This window comes from Onychostoma macrolepis, chromosome 15, assembly GCF_012432095.1.
Source record: "Onychostoma macrolepis isolate SWU-2019 chromosome 15, ASM1243209v1, whole genome shotgun sequence".
In the NCBI taxonomy this organism is placed as follows: domain Eukaryota; kingdom Metazoa; phylum Chordata; class Actinopteri; order Cypriniformes; family Cyprinidae; genus Onychostoma; species Onychostoma macrolepis.
In genome coordinates, this window is record NC_081169.1 from 24,361,289 (window position 1) to 24,378,346 (window position 17,058).

Sequence of the window (17,058 nt, forward strand, 5' to 3'; positions counted from 1 at the left end):
ATATAAAATTTATACGTTAAATTATAACATTTATAATTATAATGATATTACAAATGTATATTAATATATATATTTAATATTATATTATTTTATTTTATAAGATTTTAATATTGCACAATATATATTACAAATATAAGTATTTGTATATATGAAAGTACATATAGTTTAATTCAGTTTAATTAAATGTATTTTATTATTTAAATGTCTATTCATTTATTAATATTTAAATTATATTGTAAGATTTTAAATGTGTTTGTGTGTGTGTGTATATATATATATATATATATATATATATATATGCAGTATATATACAGGTGCATCTCAATAAATTAGAATGTCATGGAAAAGTTAATTTATTTCAGTAATTCAACTCTTTTAATTGTGATGATTTTGGCTCACATTTAACAAAAACCCACCAATCCATCTCAACAAATTAGAATACTTCATAAGACCAATAAAAAAAAAAACATTTTTAGTGAATTGTTGGCCTTCTGGAAAGTATGTTCATCTACTGTATATGTACTCAATACTTGGTAGGGGCTCCTTTTGCTTTAATTACTGCCTCAATTCGGCGTGGCATGGAGGTGATCAGTTTGTGGCACTGCTGAGGTGGTATGGAAGCCCAGGTTTCTTTGACAGTGGCCTTCAGCTCATCTGCATTTTTTGGTCTCTTTGTTTTCTCTATGGGGTTCAAGTCTGGTGAGTTTTCTGACCAGTCAAGCACGCCAACACCATGGTCATTTAACCAACTTTTGGTGCTTTTGGCAGTGTGGGCAGGTGCCAAATCCTGCTGGAAAATGAAATCAGCATCTTTAAAAAGTTGGTCAGTGCTCCAAGTGCTCCAAAATTTATTGGTAAACGGGTGCAGTGACTTTGGTTTTCAAAAAACACAATGGACCAACACCAGCAGATGACATTGCACCCCAAATCATCACAGACTGTGGAAACTTAACACTGGACTTCAAGCAACTTGGGCTATGAGCTTCTCCACCCTTCCTCCAGACTCTAGGACCTTGGTTTCCAAATGAAATACAAAACTTGCTCTCATCTGAAAAGAGGACTTTGGACCACTGGGCAACAGTCCAGTAGTTCTTCTCCTTAGCCCAGGTAAGACACCTCTGAAGTTGTCTGTGGTTCAGGAGTGGCTTAACAAGAGGAATACGACAACTGTAGCCAAATTCCTTGACACGTCTGTGTGTGGTGACTCTTGGTGCTTTGACCCCAGCCTCAGTCCATTCCTTGTGAAGTTCAACCAAATTCTTGAATCGATTTTGCTTGACAATCCTCATAAGGCTGCGGTTCTCTCGGTTGGTTGTGCATCTTTTTCTTCCACACTTTTTCCTTCCACTCAACTTTCTGTTAACATGCTTGGATACAGCACTCTGTGAACAGCCAGCTTCTTTGGCAATGAATGTTTGTGGCTTACCCTCCTTGTGAAGGGTGTCAATGATTGTCTTCTGGACAACTGTCATATCAGCAGTCTTCCCCATGATTGTGTAGCCTAGTGAACCAAACTGAGAGACCATTTTGAAGGCTCAGGAAACTTCTGCAGGTGTTTTGAGTTGATTAGCTGTTTGGCATGTCACCATATTCTAATTTGTTGAGATAGTGAATTCGTGGGTTTTTGTTAAATGTGAGCCAAAATCATCACAATTAAAAGAACCAAAGACTTAAACTACTTCAGTCTGTGTGCATTGAATTTATTTAATACACGAGTTTCACAATTTGAGTTGAATTACTGAAATAAATGAACTTTTCCACAACATTCTAATTTACTGAGATGCACCTGCATATATATGTGTGTGTGTGTGTGTGTGTGTGTGTGGATCTTGTCTCTGCAGAGGACAAGTGGTACGCATAGATTATACAAAGACAGGAATATTTTTTTTCTCATTTTAGAGAAGCGATTAGCGTGCCGGCTACCGCTACTAAGCCTTAGCTGGTGAAATGGGTAGATAACCAGATGAAATGAAGCCTCTCCCCTGATTAGACTCTTTCTTCTCGCCTGATCCCTTGTTTCCTGCTCTGTGTTGATATACTCAAATGACCCAGTGGTCAATGAGCTTGTATTAACATCTGACTCTAGCACGGGGCTACTGTTTGCTCTGCATGTGTGACGGTCCCCGGGGCCCTTCCTCCAGGAGCACTGAACACATTTCAGATCAATACCTACATCCTTTGCCAAAGAAACAGAGAGGAAGTGAATGAACTAGAAACTGAGTGATGTGAGAGAGAAGGCCAGACTAGGACGAATCAGGAACTGAGGGTGTGTTCTCAATGGCGTACTCTTACTTTACTCGTAGTTTACTATAGTAGGCTCACCATATCCCATAATACTATGCACATTCCAGTTTCAATATGAAGAATGATCCAGTTTATTATGTAACCTTATTTTGCATGTATAATCATATAATCCTCAAATAATTTTTATTCTATAATAGTATTGAAGTTGTCAAGTTATTTATTAATACTTATTTTTAAATACTATTTTGTTTAAAGATAATGTTTATTTTTAGTATTTTATTTGTTATTATTTTATTTATCTATGTTTTTATATTTATAAATAGTATGTATTTTCAGAATTGTATTTGATTATTTTATTTATTTGTTATTTACTTATACTATTTTATTTATTAATAGTATTTATTTTTAGTATTTTATTTATTACAATGTATAAATGCTAATTTATTTATTAATAGTATTCATCTTTTATTATTTTATTTATTAATAATGTTTATTCATCGATACTGTTTTATTTACAAATAGTATTACTTTTTATTCATATTTATGTATGTATCAATGCTATTTTATTTAGGAATAGTATTTAGATTTTTTAATTATTAATATTTATTTACTTATTTATAAATACTATTTTATTTATTGTTAGTATGTATTTTTTGTATTTATTGTTTATTTGTGCATCAATACGATTTCATTTATAAATAGTATTTATTTTTATTATTTTATTTGCTAATATTTTTTATTTGTTTGTTTATTATATAATTTATTTATTTAAATGCTGTTTACATATGCTGTCCAGAGTGCAGAAGTTTCCATTCCCAAAACAGCCTGAGATAATCAAGAAGGGGTCATGGAAAGGGCACTACACAGAGAGCAGAGAGCATAAATACACTAGAAACATATTCACAGAGAAAAATGACACTTTATTTTGATGAAAAAATGACAATTATAATACCGAGCCTCTTCTATATTTTAAAGATAATAGTTCGCCTTTGCCCTTTTGAATTCATTAACATTTTCATTTTTCGGCTGATGGGTGAGTAGACGTATTTGTGACAAAAGCTGTTTCTGCGCGCATCTGCCGCTGAGTATACTGTCTTTGCCTGTCCTCCAGTTACACGCGCAGGTTTGATGGGAGATGGATAAGCTGCATTTAGGGTTATCAGCGAGTCTGGCCTGCTGGCTCAATTTGAAATTCAATAATGAGCCTCCATGTTATATTTCCTCCTCACTGTCAGGCCAGTGATAACAACTGTACTCACCCTTCTTCCCTCTCTCGTCCTGTCCTGTCCTTTCCACTTCCCTATCGCTCTGAATTTTTGCTGACCTCAAATATTTCTTATCTCTCTGTGGTTTGAAGTAATAACAGGCAGCCGAGCTTGACGTATTTTTATCAGGAATGTAGGCCACTCTGAACTTTCGAAACAATTCAAATTATTTCACTTTCTCAGTACTACACAAGATATGAAGTTTGCATGTCTTCTCTAAGAGAATCTTCTGTTTACAAAACAAGTCACATCATCCTCTTGAATACGTTTACTATATTGTTATATATTTTAATAAACTGGCACAAATTCTTGCTTTGCTTATAGTCACAAGTCTAGTTCCATAAGAAAGCACCTGCCTAGCTAGAACATGTATATACAGCAAATAACGCTTTAATGTAGAATTGAGGGAATCAGCATTATAAGTCCAAATCTCTCTCTCTTTCTCAGGCTCTGGCCATGACAGAGGTGAATGGACCAGTTAGTCCTCATGTGGCAGAACCTCAGATTGCCATGTTTTGTGGTCGTCAGCTTCTACACATGGACACTGAGAGTGGACAGTGGGAACCAGATCCTCAGGGGCGACAGGGATGCTTCACCCAGCCCAGCAAGATCCTGTCATACTGCCAGGAGGTGATATTCTATTATATTCTATTCTATTGTGTGTTTTTTTATTTATTTTTTATTTTTTTGTGCTCTGTTCTCATCTATTTGTTTTGGTTTGGTTTGTTTTGTTGTTGTTTATTCTGTTTGTTTTTACTCTGTTCTTGCCTATTTGTTTTGTTTCTTGTGGTTTGTTTGTTTTGTTGTTTGTTTGCTCTAGTCTCTCCTATTATTTTGTTTGAAACTTTATTTTTTGTTTTGTTTTAAACTCTCTTCTATTTTTATTTTAGTCTAATCTTTTCTATTCCATCGATACATTCTGTTCCATTTGTTTTCTTTTTTTAGTTTTTTGTTTGTTTGTTTGTTTTTGTGCTATTATTGCCTATTTATTTTATTTTGAGCTTCATTTACAGTATTTTGTTTTGCATCTATTCTTTTTTTTATTCCATTTTAGTTTAGTCTTCTCTATTACATTGGCATGTTCTATTCCATTTGTTTTATTTTTTGTTTTGTTTTGTTCTATTCTTGCCTATTTCTTTTGTTAAGCTTTATTTACAGTATTTTATTTAGCATTCTATTCTATTCTTTTTCATTGCATTTTAGTCTAATCTTTTCTATTCCATTGTAATGTTCTGTTCTATTTTTGTGCTCTATTCTCTGTTTATTTAGTTTGTTTCTGGGCTTTATTTACCATATTTTAGTCTAATCTTTTGTACTACTTTATAGTTTTGTGCTCTATCCTATTCTAGTCAAGTCTTTTCTATTCCATTGTTACAATCTGTTCCTTTTATTGTTTTTGTTGTGTTTATTTACAATTTATTTTGTTTTAAACTTTATTTACAGTATTTTCTTTTTGTGCTTTATTCTATTCAATTTTAGCCTAGTTTTTTATTTAATTGTTTGATTTTTGTTTTGATTCTATTCCATTTGCTTTGTGGTTATGTTTTATTCTGTTGCTATATTCCAGTGTTCTTTTCTATTTTATTGTATTTTGTTCTCTTCTACTTTTATTCTGTTCTGTTTGACTCGTGTAATTAATTTCAGTCAACCGCTAAACATCAAACTCAGCGCACCTACATTAGCATGCGCACTGATTGGTTTAATTACTATGTGGACAAGCATCCGCAGACAATCTCCACTCAAGCATATTCTCAAGGTGAACGCCGAGGGCAGCCTGCTCTAATATTAGCATTGTAAAACAAGACTAAAACGCCGTTTACGTGCATACACAGGGAACTCGATGCAAATCTCTCTCTAACTCTCGCCGTATTAAGTGTGCAGGATAATGGCCATATTCTTCACCATCAATCAGCGGTGGAGATTTATGGTCTCTGTACGCCCCGGGCTCAAACGTATTGTGCGGCTAATATGACTGTATTCTCTGACTCCTAAGAGGATTGCAAGTTTTTCGTTCCCTGTTGTCTCATCTAGAGGAATTAGGGAAGAGCAATGATGCCTCTTTGTTTTCCTCTGTTTTTCATCAGCGCTTCCGTACTCTTCCGCGTCCCTTCAGGATATCAACATTGCAAAATAGCATTTCCCTGCATTCCTGTAGAGTTGTAATGTTGTACAATGCCAATTTCCATTGCATTCCTGATGATAAGGAGAGTGAAAAATGCCATGCTTTCCTGCATTCTTCTGGTCATTCAATATGACTCCATTGCCAAATACAGCAATGCGTCTTGCCAAATATGATTGCACGTATTTCATGGCTGAAATCAGTCTAAGCCTGTATTATTGCATGACAGCAATTCTGAAAATTGAGATGTCAGTCTGAAAAAAAGCGTGTTTTTGTCTGTCTGTGCTCTATAAGTGCCAGCAATGTCTGTTCAACCTTGTCTGAATCAACACACTGTCCGTACCGCCGCAGTATGAAATCACCTCGTTGTGCGCTAATCTGGGCTCAACCAGTCAACCAGTCATTCTGCCTAATGGCTTTTAAAAGCATTATTGTGCCTGCATTCTAGCCTGGCACGAAGTGGCATATACATAAGCTAGCTGGCACGAGTGACATCAAAATTGAATGAAGAGGCCAAAGAATATGTCATTCTCCTGGCTGGATGAGGTTTAGACTAGCAGGCGGTCTGCCAGTGGACTGCGGCCTCATTGCCAGAGCTTGTTTAGAACATAATAATCCCTTCCCATATGTCTGTAAGATTACACTCTCACTCGCTTCAGCCCAGTGCGAATTGATTTGATGCATGCATGTACCCAGAACAATACTCAATTTTTTTTAAAGAATTTTTGTATACTCTTCGTGATGTTAATTTGAACAATATGTCATAATTAAGTCTAAATGGACTCAAGGTTGTCCCGTGTTGTGGATATATTTAAAGGCTGTTGAAATTCAGTGTGTGCAACTCCTTTAGTCATAACTATATTCACAATTTAGTGTTATCCTAAATATAAAAATGTTAAAGAGACTAATTAATTTGTTTTATTAATTTATTAATAAATATGTCTTTCCTTTCACTAGCACATATAATCCCTGATGATAAAATACAATTAAATTTTTTAAATTAAATTAAATGTTGTTATGAATAACAACGTTATTCAGTGGATGTTGAGCATCTGTCTTAATATATTAAGACAGAATATTGCAAGGTTTTTTTTGTTTTTGTTTTTTTTGTTTTTTTACTGTATCAAATGTATCCTTCCATTAGAAGATATAGTCCCTAATAAACAAATAATAAATAAAACAAAACTATATCAAAATTAAATTAAATAAAACAATTAAACAATAAAATTAAATAAAATCTAATATAATAAAATAAAATAAAATAAAATGTTGTTAATAGAATGTTACTCAATGGATGTTGAGCATTCATTTTAATAAGTATATATATATATATATATATATATATATATATATATATATATATATATAGGACAGAATATTGGAAGAAACCTGTAGTGTTGAATATTATTTTTATGAGTTTTATTAAGAAAGGATTATATATATATATATATATATATATATATATATATATATATATATATATATATATAATCTGTATCAAATTCATCCTCCCATTAAAAGATATTGTCCCTGATGAACAAATAAAATGAAATAATATATTTAATGAATGTTGAGTATCTATTTTAATGTATTGTGTATGTACCGTATATTTTAGGACAGAATATTGAAAGACAAATAAACAACAGTGTTAAATATGAATTGTTATGAGGTTTATTAATATATGTTATTAATTACAAGTTGCTAATTTTTATATCTGTGTGACTGACCTTGTCTTGTCAAATCTCTATATATAAAAATATATAGTGAAACAACAAACCTAATGTGACAATACATTCATGTATATTCCTGAATATACGTACACATTTCTATCCTTTTCCTGTTCTCCCTCCCATCTGTGATATATTACGTTCAGTTTATTTATGATTATGTTTTGAATCATAAATAAATCCTAATAATGTACAGATGACTCAGTATGACTCAGTGCCCCTGCAAACATGTTTTGAAGGTGAGGTGTAATTGCTTTGGAAATTCGGGAATAATACGCAATGGGTTTTCTGACGCCCCCTAGTGCCAAATACAGAAATGGATTTCATATTCCTTCATTAACTTTAAAGTGCTGCAGTCTCAGCTGGCAAGATTGACTCAGCGTCTCCCTCTTGTGGTCAAATGAGAGGTTTCCCATTAAAAAGTAACCATCAGCTAAAAAAGGCATCCATTATGTATTTATCTGGCTTGTTATTAATTGCATGTGTGGTTTAGCTATATGGTCATATTAAAAGACTCCCATGTGCAGCTACATTTTCCAAAACAAGAATAATTTACTGTGCAATATCCTGGAGTGCCATTTATTTCTTTTTGTCCCGTTCCTTCTCATCCCCTTTGTGTTTTTTTTTTCTGTTCTCTGCATGATAAACTGACTATTCCCCTGTCCTTTTTCCAACTGTTGTGACCCTGACTCCTGTCCCGGCTCTTTCCTCACGTGTGTTTGTGTCTGTCGCTCTCGCCGTATGTCAGATGTATCCAGGACTGCAGATTTCCCATGTGGAAGAGGCCTCATCTCCAGCGACTATCCCGGGCTGGTGTAAGAAGGGCCGGGGTCACTGTCAGACCCGCTCTTTCATCGTCGTGCCCTACCGTTGTCTGGGTGAGTCAAAAATACACCCTGAACAGTTTATAATAAGATATCCCATCAAAAATACGACGTCGACCAGATTTAAACAGCAAGATTACATATAGTTCAAAAAATAATGTAAACATATACACATGACTATTTTTTTAAGAATGAATTGTGAATGTACATTTAGTTTCTGAAATTCCTAAGCATCGTTTTGTAGTAAACTGTACTCTGCGTTGCCTCGCAAGCATCTTATATCACAAGCAAAAATATATAAATAAATCATAAATGTGTTGGCTCAGTAATAATGTTGATGAATATGTAATGCTTGTGCAGCTGTTTGGCTCTGAGGGGCTTTTGTCCTTGGTTTTGCTCACATACTGCACAAATTTCAAGTTCCCACATCTTATATTCTTTTATTTGCAACATCAGCTCACGTGGGTATTTTCAGAAATGCTAACGCCACTTTTTTTATTGCCAGTATTGTCTTCCTCATTTCTCGTTATATTTTCTTTGAATTTATTTATATATTCTGGTCATTATCATAATTACATTGTTGTTCAAAAGTATGGAGTCTGTAGAATTTCTTATTGTTTATGAGAGAATTCGCTTGTGCTGACCAAGGCTGTATATATTTGATCAAAAATACAGTAAAAAGAAAACATTGTGTGGAATATTATTACAATTTAAAATAAGTGTTTGCTTTTTTAATATGGCTTAAAATATGATAACCCTGTGGATTTTCAGCAGCCATTACTTCAGTCTTTAGTGTCACATGATCCTTCAGAAAGCATTCAAAATGATTTATTATTATTACCAAAGCTGAAACTATGGAAGCCCATCTCTGCCACAGAATAAGACAATTAAAAAGTTAATTGCAAATAAGGAAATTTATCTCACGGGTCTGTGTTCACAATTTTGACTTTTTTCACAATTCCGCAAGATATAATGTCATATTTCTTTTTAACTTAATATTTATCAATAATTCCAGAAAACCTTTGCGCTGCTTTATTTTTTTCTGTGGAATCCATGATTTTACATGATACCTTTTTTCAAGATACTTAAACAGAACATAATTTTATTTAAATATAATCATTTTAAATATAATTTGTAACATGCTTATACTTTATACATATACTTTACTGTCAGTTTTTAATTTAATAAAATAAAACTATTAATTTTATTACTGGCACCAAACTTTTGAACAGTAATATACATCCTTTATTAATAATGTTTTTTTTCTTTTTTTTAAATGACCCATGTAATTGTCTCTGTCTCTCAGTGGGTGAGTATGTCAGCGAGGCACTCTTGGTTCCGGATCGTTGCCGTTTCTTACACCAGGAGCAGATGGATTCTTGTGAGAGTTACGTGTACTGGCACAACATCGCCAAAGAGGTAAATAATAAAAGCTCACAAAATTACAACCTGGAAAAGTATTAGAACTGGAATTCACCTTTAATAGCTTCACATCTTTAATGGTTAGTCGGATGCCTGTGAAATTGCAGTCCCCACTGTGATCTATGATCTTCTATTCTCATTTCCTCTCTGCACTATCACCAGTATCTCCTGGTACTTAAAGTTTTCCCATTTGAATTTTGTAGGTCATTTCACCCTGACACGTACACGCAATTTCAAAAAGATTAAAAAAAGAAATAATGCGCTTCAAGGTATTTTAAGACTGCGCTGCCACAGTCATTCATCTTTTGCTCTGCTCATTAGGCCTGCACAGCTGACAGTCTGGAGCTGCATAGTTATGGGATGTTGTTGCCGTGCGGTGACCGTTTCCGTGGGGTGGAGTATGTCTGTTGCCCTGGCAGGACAGGATCGAGTGGACGAGGAGAGATGGAGACTACAGATACTGTACAAGGAGAAACAACGCCCTTCGTGTCCATGGCTGGAGAAAAAGTGGTCACCAGGTAAAGAACTTCTGTAGTCCATTACACTCTCAGAATAAAGGTACAAAATGTATGGTTCCATTATTGATTTTGTTGCTTGTTTAGCATTTTTAAAGAATAAATTCAGTTACTTTACCAAATGATAAGATTTCAGAAATACATCTAAAATAATTCTTGCAAAACTTATCCTAATTTAACTCATTTTAATCCCATAGTTGCTGTAGTTGTAAACTGTATGTGACTGATTCACTAAAAAGAATCAGCTCATGAGTCATTTTTTCAGGAATCAGATTACTCTGGTCGAGCTGTATGTTTTTGATTCACTAAAAAGAGCCGACTGCAATGAATATTTTTTTCAAGAATCAGCTCATAATTGTCATTCGTTTGGGAATCAGACTACACTGGTTGCACTGAATGTGTTTGATTCACTAAAAAGAACCACTTCATAAGAGTCATTCGTTTGGGAATCAGACTACACGTTGCACTGTATGTGTTTGATTCACTAAAAAGAATCGACTCATAAAAGTCACTTTTTCTGGAATCAGACTACACTGTACTGTCTGTATGTTTTTGATTCATTAAAAATAACTGGCTCATATGAGCATTTTGTTCAAGAATCAGACAAAACTGGTTGCGTTAAATGTTTGATTCGCTGAACCGAATCAGTGCAGTAGAGTAACTTGTACGTGAATCAGCCTACACTGGTTGAACTAAAAAGAATCACCTCATAAAAGTTACCTTTTTGTTACCTTTATGTTTTTGGATAATTAAAAAGACACAGCTCATATGAGTCATTTGTACACTGGTTGTGTTGAATGTTTGATTCACTAAGTAGAATCAGCTCAGTAGATTCTGTTTCTGCACAGACTATATGTACAGAACAAAATGTACAGACTGCACAATTAACTCTAAAAATCCTTCCCACTCAATCAGTGTGAAAACGATGCCACCCACTCCCAGTCCCTCTCCTGAGACGGACATCGAGGAAGACGACATGGAGGAGGAAGAGGAAGAGGTAGTGGAGGAAGAAGCCGAAGAAGAAGAAGAGGAGGAGGAGGAAGGCAACGATGAAGAGGTGGCTGAGGTAGAGGAAGCTGAGGAGGAGGAAGCCGCAACGACAGTGAAAGACCAGGAAGACTACGAGTATCCCATCGACTCTCATTTCCAAGGCCAAGACTACATGGACAACTTCTACTACGACAAGAACCTCCAGACTGCCAAAGCCTCCACCCAACCTCAAACACGGATGGACAACCGTGAGTCTTACTGATGCTTCATGTGTCAAGAGTCATAAATTGTCTCTCTCACACTCACAGACACTCAGCAGAGGTTAAACAGGATGCGTGAGGTTAAACGACATTGCATTTTTAATGCTTCCTTTTTAACTCCCTCTCATATAGAGATTTAAGTTAACACACTGCTGGGATTGATGCTACTTCAGTCTCCCTGAGCTGTAGTGATCCTTCCTTCCCTCTTGATAGATTCATTGATTGAATAATCACTGATTGGTGCTTAATTAACTCTCTTTCTCTCCTGTCTGTAGTGCCCACTCCTCGTCCTACAGATGGTGTGGATGTTTATTTTGAGATGCCGGGCGATGACAGTGAACATGCCAATTTCCTACGTGCCAAGTTGGACCTGGAGGAACGGCGAATGAAACGCATCAATGAGGTGAGGGAGGCAGGACTTTTTATGTGTGCCTATAAGATACTATGTGACCTAAGAGTGTTTAAGAGGGAATCATGGCTTTATTTGTGCATGCAGATCATGAAGGAGTGGGCAGAGGCAGATAACCAGTCAAAGAACCTGCCCAAGTCAGACCGCCAGGCACTGAACGAGGTAAAGAAATGAATGAATGAATTGTTTTTTTGAATACTTCTATTAAGTAAGAATGCATTAAATTGATTTAACATGATTTAAAATCGGAAAAAAATGTGTCAAAGTTTCCACAAAAATATGAAACAGCACAACTTTTTCAGTTTATTGAATCATTTTTGAATGACACTAAAGACAATTCAGCTTTTCATCACAGAAATAAATGACTTTTTAAAATATATTAAAATAGAATACAATTTAAATATTTTAAATTGTAAACAATATATGTATTTTATCAAATAAATGCAGCCTATGTGAACTAAACATTTATTTAAATAAAATCCAACCCCAAACTTGTAAGCCCAAAAATGTATGAAATCTAGGGTCATATTCTACACGTGACATTTTTTTTCTACACATCTTTTTCTTTTTGAATCAAAAAAAGTTGAATAAAAAAATGGGTACCACATAATAGAACAATATTGATAGTTTTCTTGAGGGTGAACTTGATCTTTATCCTTAACATCCTGTGTAAAGAAATCTTCTTCAAAAGTGGACAAACCTGCAATATTTTATTATAGAAATGGCCACTTTTATCACTCCAGTCAATTGCTACTGAATAAAAATCCCATCCTGCCTTACAATTTTTTTTTTGTCACGTATCCTATGTCAATTTAAAGTATGTGACAATTCAAAAGTAAAATGGGTTGCGAATGCCGTCAAACTTTATTTTCAATTAAATATTTTGTCCAATTCTCGCCATTAACAAACCATTAACTACGACTTTTGCCTCAATAAACTCCTAATTTGCTGCTTATTAATAGTCAAGTTTATGTATTAGGTATGTAGAATATGGTCATGCAGAATATGTGCTCTAAAACCACTAATAAACAGCCAATATATTAATAGTAGGCATGCTAATAAGCAGCTAGTTAATACTGATAATTGGTCCCTATACTAAAGTGTTTCTGTGAATGCTACTTTATGTGTTTAGTCATTACTGTGACTATTCTCACAAATTTCTCTCTCTTTCCCAGCACTTCCAGTCTGTTTTACAGACCCTTGAGGAGCAGGTAGCAGGTGAGAGGCAGAGGCTGGTGGAGACGCACCTGGCTCGCGTTGTTGCCACCCTGAATAACAACCGTAGACTGGCTCTGGAGAGCTATCTGAGCGCTGTGCAGAGCGACCCTCCACAGGTCTGTCCCTCTTACAGAGAACTGCTATGAGAATATTAGCACAATACAATATTTGCAGTATGTAAACAATGTATTTTCTTCTTTATTGTTATCAACATTTATCCAAAGTGTCTTAAATTGCATTCAGGGTACCATTCTGTCAGTTCTTGCCTTCTGTGGGAATCAAACCTGTGACCTTGCTGTTGTTAGTGCCAAGCTCAACTGTCTGAGCTACAGCAAAAAGATAGCTTATCTTTTTATAGCTGATTGTTCATGTAGTACTGTATTAAATATTTTGTTTCTAATTCACTACCAGTCTCCTTTTGACATGATTTCTCTTTCTCCTGCTCCCTCGCAGCCGGACCGTGTTCTTCAGGCTCTGAAGCGTTATATGGCCGCAGAGCAGAAGGACAGACGACACACTCTACGTCATTACCAGCACATTGAGTCTGCTGACCCCCAGAAAGCTGAGCAGATGAAGTTCCAGGTTTGAGACGCCAAATCTGCTCTTCAATTCATGTCTACAGCTTTAACACTTTACAATAAGATCTGATTTGTTAACATTAATTTAAGGTTTTAACATTAGCAACTATTTTGCAATGCATAAACTACTATTAACAGATATAACCTTGGACTTTAAAAATGTTGAAATAAACATGTGCTAATAAATTCAGCAGAATCATTATCATGATCATTAATTGTATTATTATTATTAAATAATAATAGCCTATCAGAACCTATGTGATTTGTAATATGTTGTTGTTTGAAGCAGAATTTTGGACCAATAAGATTTCAGTGTGGGTGGAGCTACCTAGCACAGCATGACAGGAATAGAAACCAAAATGTCTTGCTGCTCGTGTCTGCCTGTTTAATGCAGATATGAAAAAGACTTGCTTGGTCATGTCAAATAGTGCAAATATGAATGAAAAAGTAATTTAATATCTGTGTTTGAAGGTGTACACACACCTCCATGTGATCGAAGAGAGAATGAACCAGAGCCTGGCTCTGCTGTACAAGGTCCCCGGCCTGGCTGAGAAACTTCACGATGAGATCCGTAAGATGTGTTGTTGTGAATCCTTTCTTGCCTCAAAGTCAAAACGTTTTCAAAATCATTCATTGAATCTATGTGTCTCTGCAGAGGAGTTGGTGAGAACAGAGAGGGGGGACATCAGCGAGCTCATGACCACTTCCTTTTCTGAGACGCGCACTACTGAAGAGCTGCTTCCTGCCGAGAGCGAAGAAGAGCGAGATGACGAGGAGGAAGAAGACAGAGCTTTCCAGAATCGCCCCTACCCACCACGCATCGGTACAATAACCACATCTATACAAAACACATGCAATATGAGGAAGGAAATGGAGCTTAACACAAAACATTCTTGAGCATGTTAACAATCTGAAAATACTAACCATCCTTTATCCTATTCCTTTTATTTCTTTAATTTTTCCTAATGTAGACCCCCAGCCTAACGAAAAGAAAGGTAAATCCTAAAGCTGTGATCATACTTACTATAATTTAATTTCATGTTATAGTTTGTTTACATACTGTATAGTTGAATGAATATATATATATATATATATATATATATATATATATATATATATACATACATACATACATACATACATATGTGTCTGGGTGTGTGTTATATACATATATATATTTATTTATTTATAGTTATATATTTATATTTCTATATGTCCACAGTTTCATCAGTGGATGAGTATGACTACACCACCTCCGAGAGGACCAACTTATGAATATGAGGAGAAGGTTAGGACAAATTCTAACACAAAATATCACATTTACATTATACATGTACAGTATTGCTCAGCATATACTTTCTTAAATTCATGCTTAGTACTTACTGAATACTGCATAGTATTCACTGTTTACTACTACCTACTACCTATTTAGTCCACATATAAAACTGTAGTTATGCTGCATTGTTGTCACGTGACCTTACTAAGATGCATGTCCGATAGGGCTGCACGATTTGAGGAAAAAGTCTATTTGCAATATTACTGATTAAAATTGCAACTGCAATTTTAAAAGCTCCAGGCTTGCTTTGTGTTTTTATAGGGCTGCAGATTTTGTCCAGAAATGTTGTAATTATATATGTAATTATATAATAATAAAATTAGTATTATTATTAAATACAAATATTACAATTGTAATAATAATAAATAATAATAGTTATCATCATCATCGTCATTATTTTTTATTATTATTAATACTGATCTGAAGACAGTATGGCATTTCTGCAGTCTTGCAGTTTGACCACTGGGTGGCACAATCTGGAGTTGAATGAGTTGATATTTCCTTAAGAAAAAAAAATCTGATTTATATATATATTTTTAATTATTCCATACTTCTAAGTAGCAAGCTTGAGTAGAATTTAAAATGATTTTCTTGTCACATGATTAAGTCAGTGTTTGTGTGTTCCTCAGATCAACACGTCTGTGGAGCTGAAGCAGGTGGTCTACAAGTCTCCAGGAATCCAGAGAGATGAGCTGGTGAGCATCTAAAGCCCTTCATTTGTCAATTCATTTCTTATGTCAAGTCTAATGTTAAGTTTTCTTCATTTAGCTCTTCACAGAGCCCAATATTTCTCATTGTACTTTAAGTTCAGCATAAGCATAGATGTGAAGCATTTATTTGGACACTTAGCTAAAAGTTACTATATGCTTAGTTGAGCTCTGACAGATACAAACGAACACGGATAGAATAGAATGCATTTGGAGGACATGGATAGGATGCATTTCCATCTTAAGCGAGTTAGGTGCCCTCAGGTGCTGATTTGGTTCCTGTATTGTACTGAATGTGAAACTCAATGCCTCATTGTTTTCTATCACAGCAGCCGGATGTTTTGGAGACGTTTAACCGTGGGGCAATGGTGGGGCTGCTGGTGGTTGCCGTGGCCATCGCAATGGTGATGGTCATCAGCTTGTTGTTAGTCCGCCGTAAGCCGTATGGAACCATCAGTCATGGCATAGTGGAGGTGAGAGTTCGTCTGAGAGGATCACTGCTGACATATGTGTGTTTGTATTTGAAGCAGCAAATGCAAGAAACAGGGTCAAACCCAGACTCAAAATGGCTTCTGGCTAATGTTTCTGGTTTTTGTAATGTGATAGCCTTGTTGAAATACACCATAAACCATTTAAGCATCATATTTAGCACGAGGAAGTAACAACCAACCCCTGAAGCAGTTTCCTGCTGCTGTCTGTTTTCATATCTAGTTATTTTGCATTTGACACTTTGATTTGATAGGGAAACAAGCATAACAGGAAAATTCAAGTCATGAAACAGAATTTATATTTGATTCAAAAGTTCTACATACATTACACTCTAAAAAATGCTGGGTTAAATACTGGTCAGAACACATGCTGGGTTGTTTTCAACCAACAGTTGGATTAAATGTTTAACCCAACCGCTGGGTTCATCCATATTTTACCCAGCACTGGGTTGTATTTAACCCAGCATTTTTTAGAGTGTATATATGTTGTACATACAGTATTCTGCTAAATATCTCATAATTAATGTAGGTTTCAGATTACAAAACAGGTTCCTTTTATGTGTGAAACTTGTAAAAGATAAATACAGGCCTATATGAATCATAAATAACATCACTGGGGTTTCTTTTTCAATAATTGCATGACTGTTTACCCAATAAATATTTAAATGGACATGAAATAAAAATTTGAGTTGAAATTATTTTGTATAGACAGTGGACTCTTTCTGCTTCAGAGCAAAAAATAAAAAAAGACTATTTTGAAATAAAATTTAAAATAAAAATAATTTTGCTTAAACTAAAGCTGTAATTATGAGATATAATACTGCAGTTTTTGAGAGTTGTGAGAGAGAATGTTGTAATTTCAAGATATAAAGTAATAATCTGTAGATATATGTAAGATTTAAGTTTTTCTACTCAAAAATCTAACAGCAATCAAGTATCAGTTAAGATGGTATGTT

General features: G+C 34.8%; 1 protein-coding gene across 1 annotated transcript in view; it reads left to right on the forward strand.

Annotated features, from left to right (window-relative positions):
* aplp1 (amyloid beta (A4) precursor-like protein 1) overlaps window positions 1-17,058 on the forward strand; it is a 57,599-nt gene that overhangs the window by 36,748 nt on the left and 3,793 nt on the right. The window contains 16 exon segments of the mRNA XM_058745574.1: window positions 3,957-4,139; window positions 8,104-8,233; window positions 9,486-9,598; window positions 9,923-10,119; window positions 11,032-11,354; window positions 11,642-11,769; window positions 11,863-11,937; window positions 12,951-13,109; window positions 13,447-13,575; window positions 14,043-14,142; window positions 14,227-14,394; window positions 14,543-14,566; window positions 14,794-14,827; window positions 14,829-14,859; window positions 15,537-15,602; window positions 15,944-16,087. Of these exon segments, the coding sequence (XP_058601557.1) occupies window positions 3,957-4,139; window positions 8,104-8,233; window positions 9,486-9,598; window positions 9,923-10,119; window positions 11,032-11,354; window positions 11,642-11,769; window positions 11,863-11,937; window positions 12,951-13,109; window positions 13,447-13,575; window positions 14,043-14,142; window positions 14,227-14,394; window positions 14,543-14,566; window positions 14,794-14,827; window positions 14,829-14,859; window positions 15,537-15,602; window positions 15,944-16,087 (2,004 nt within the window).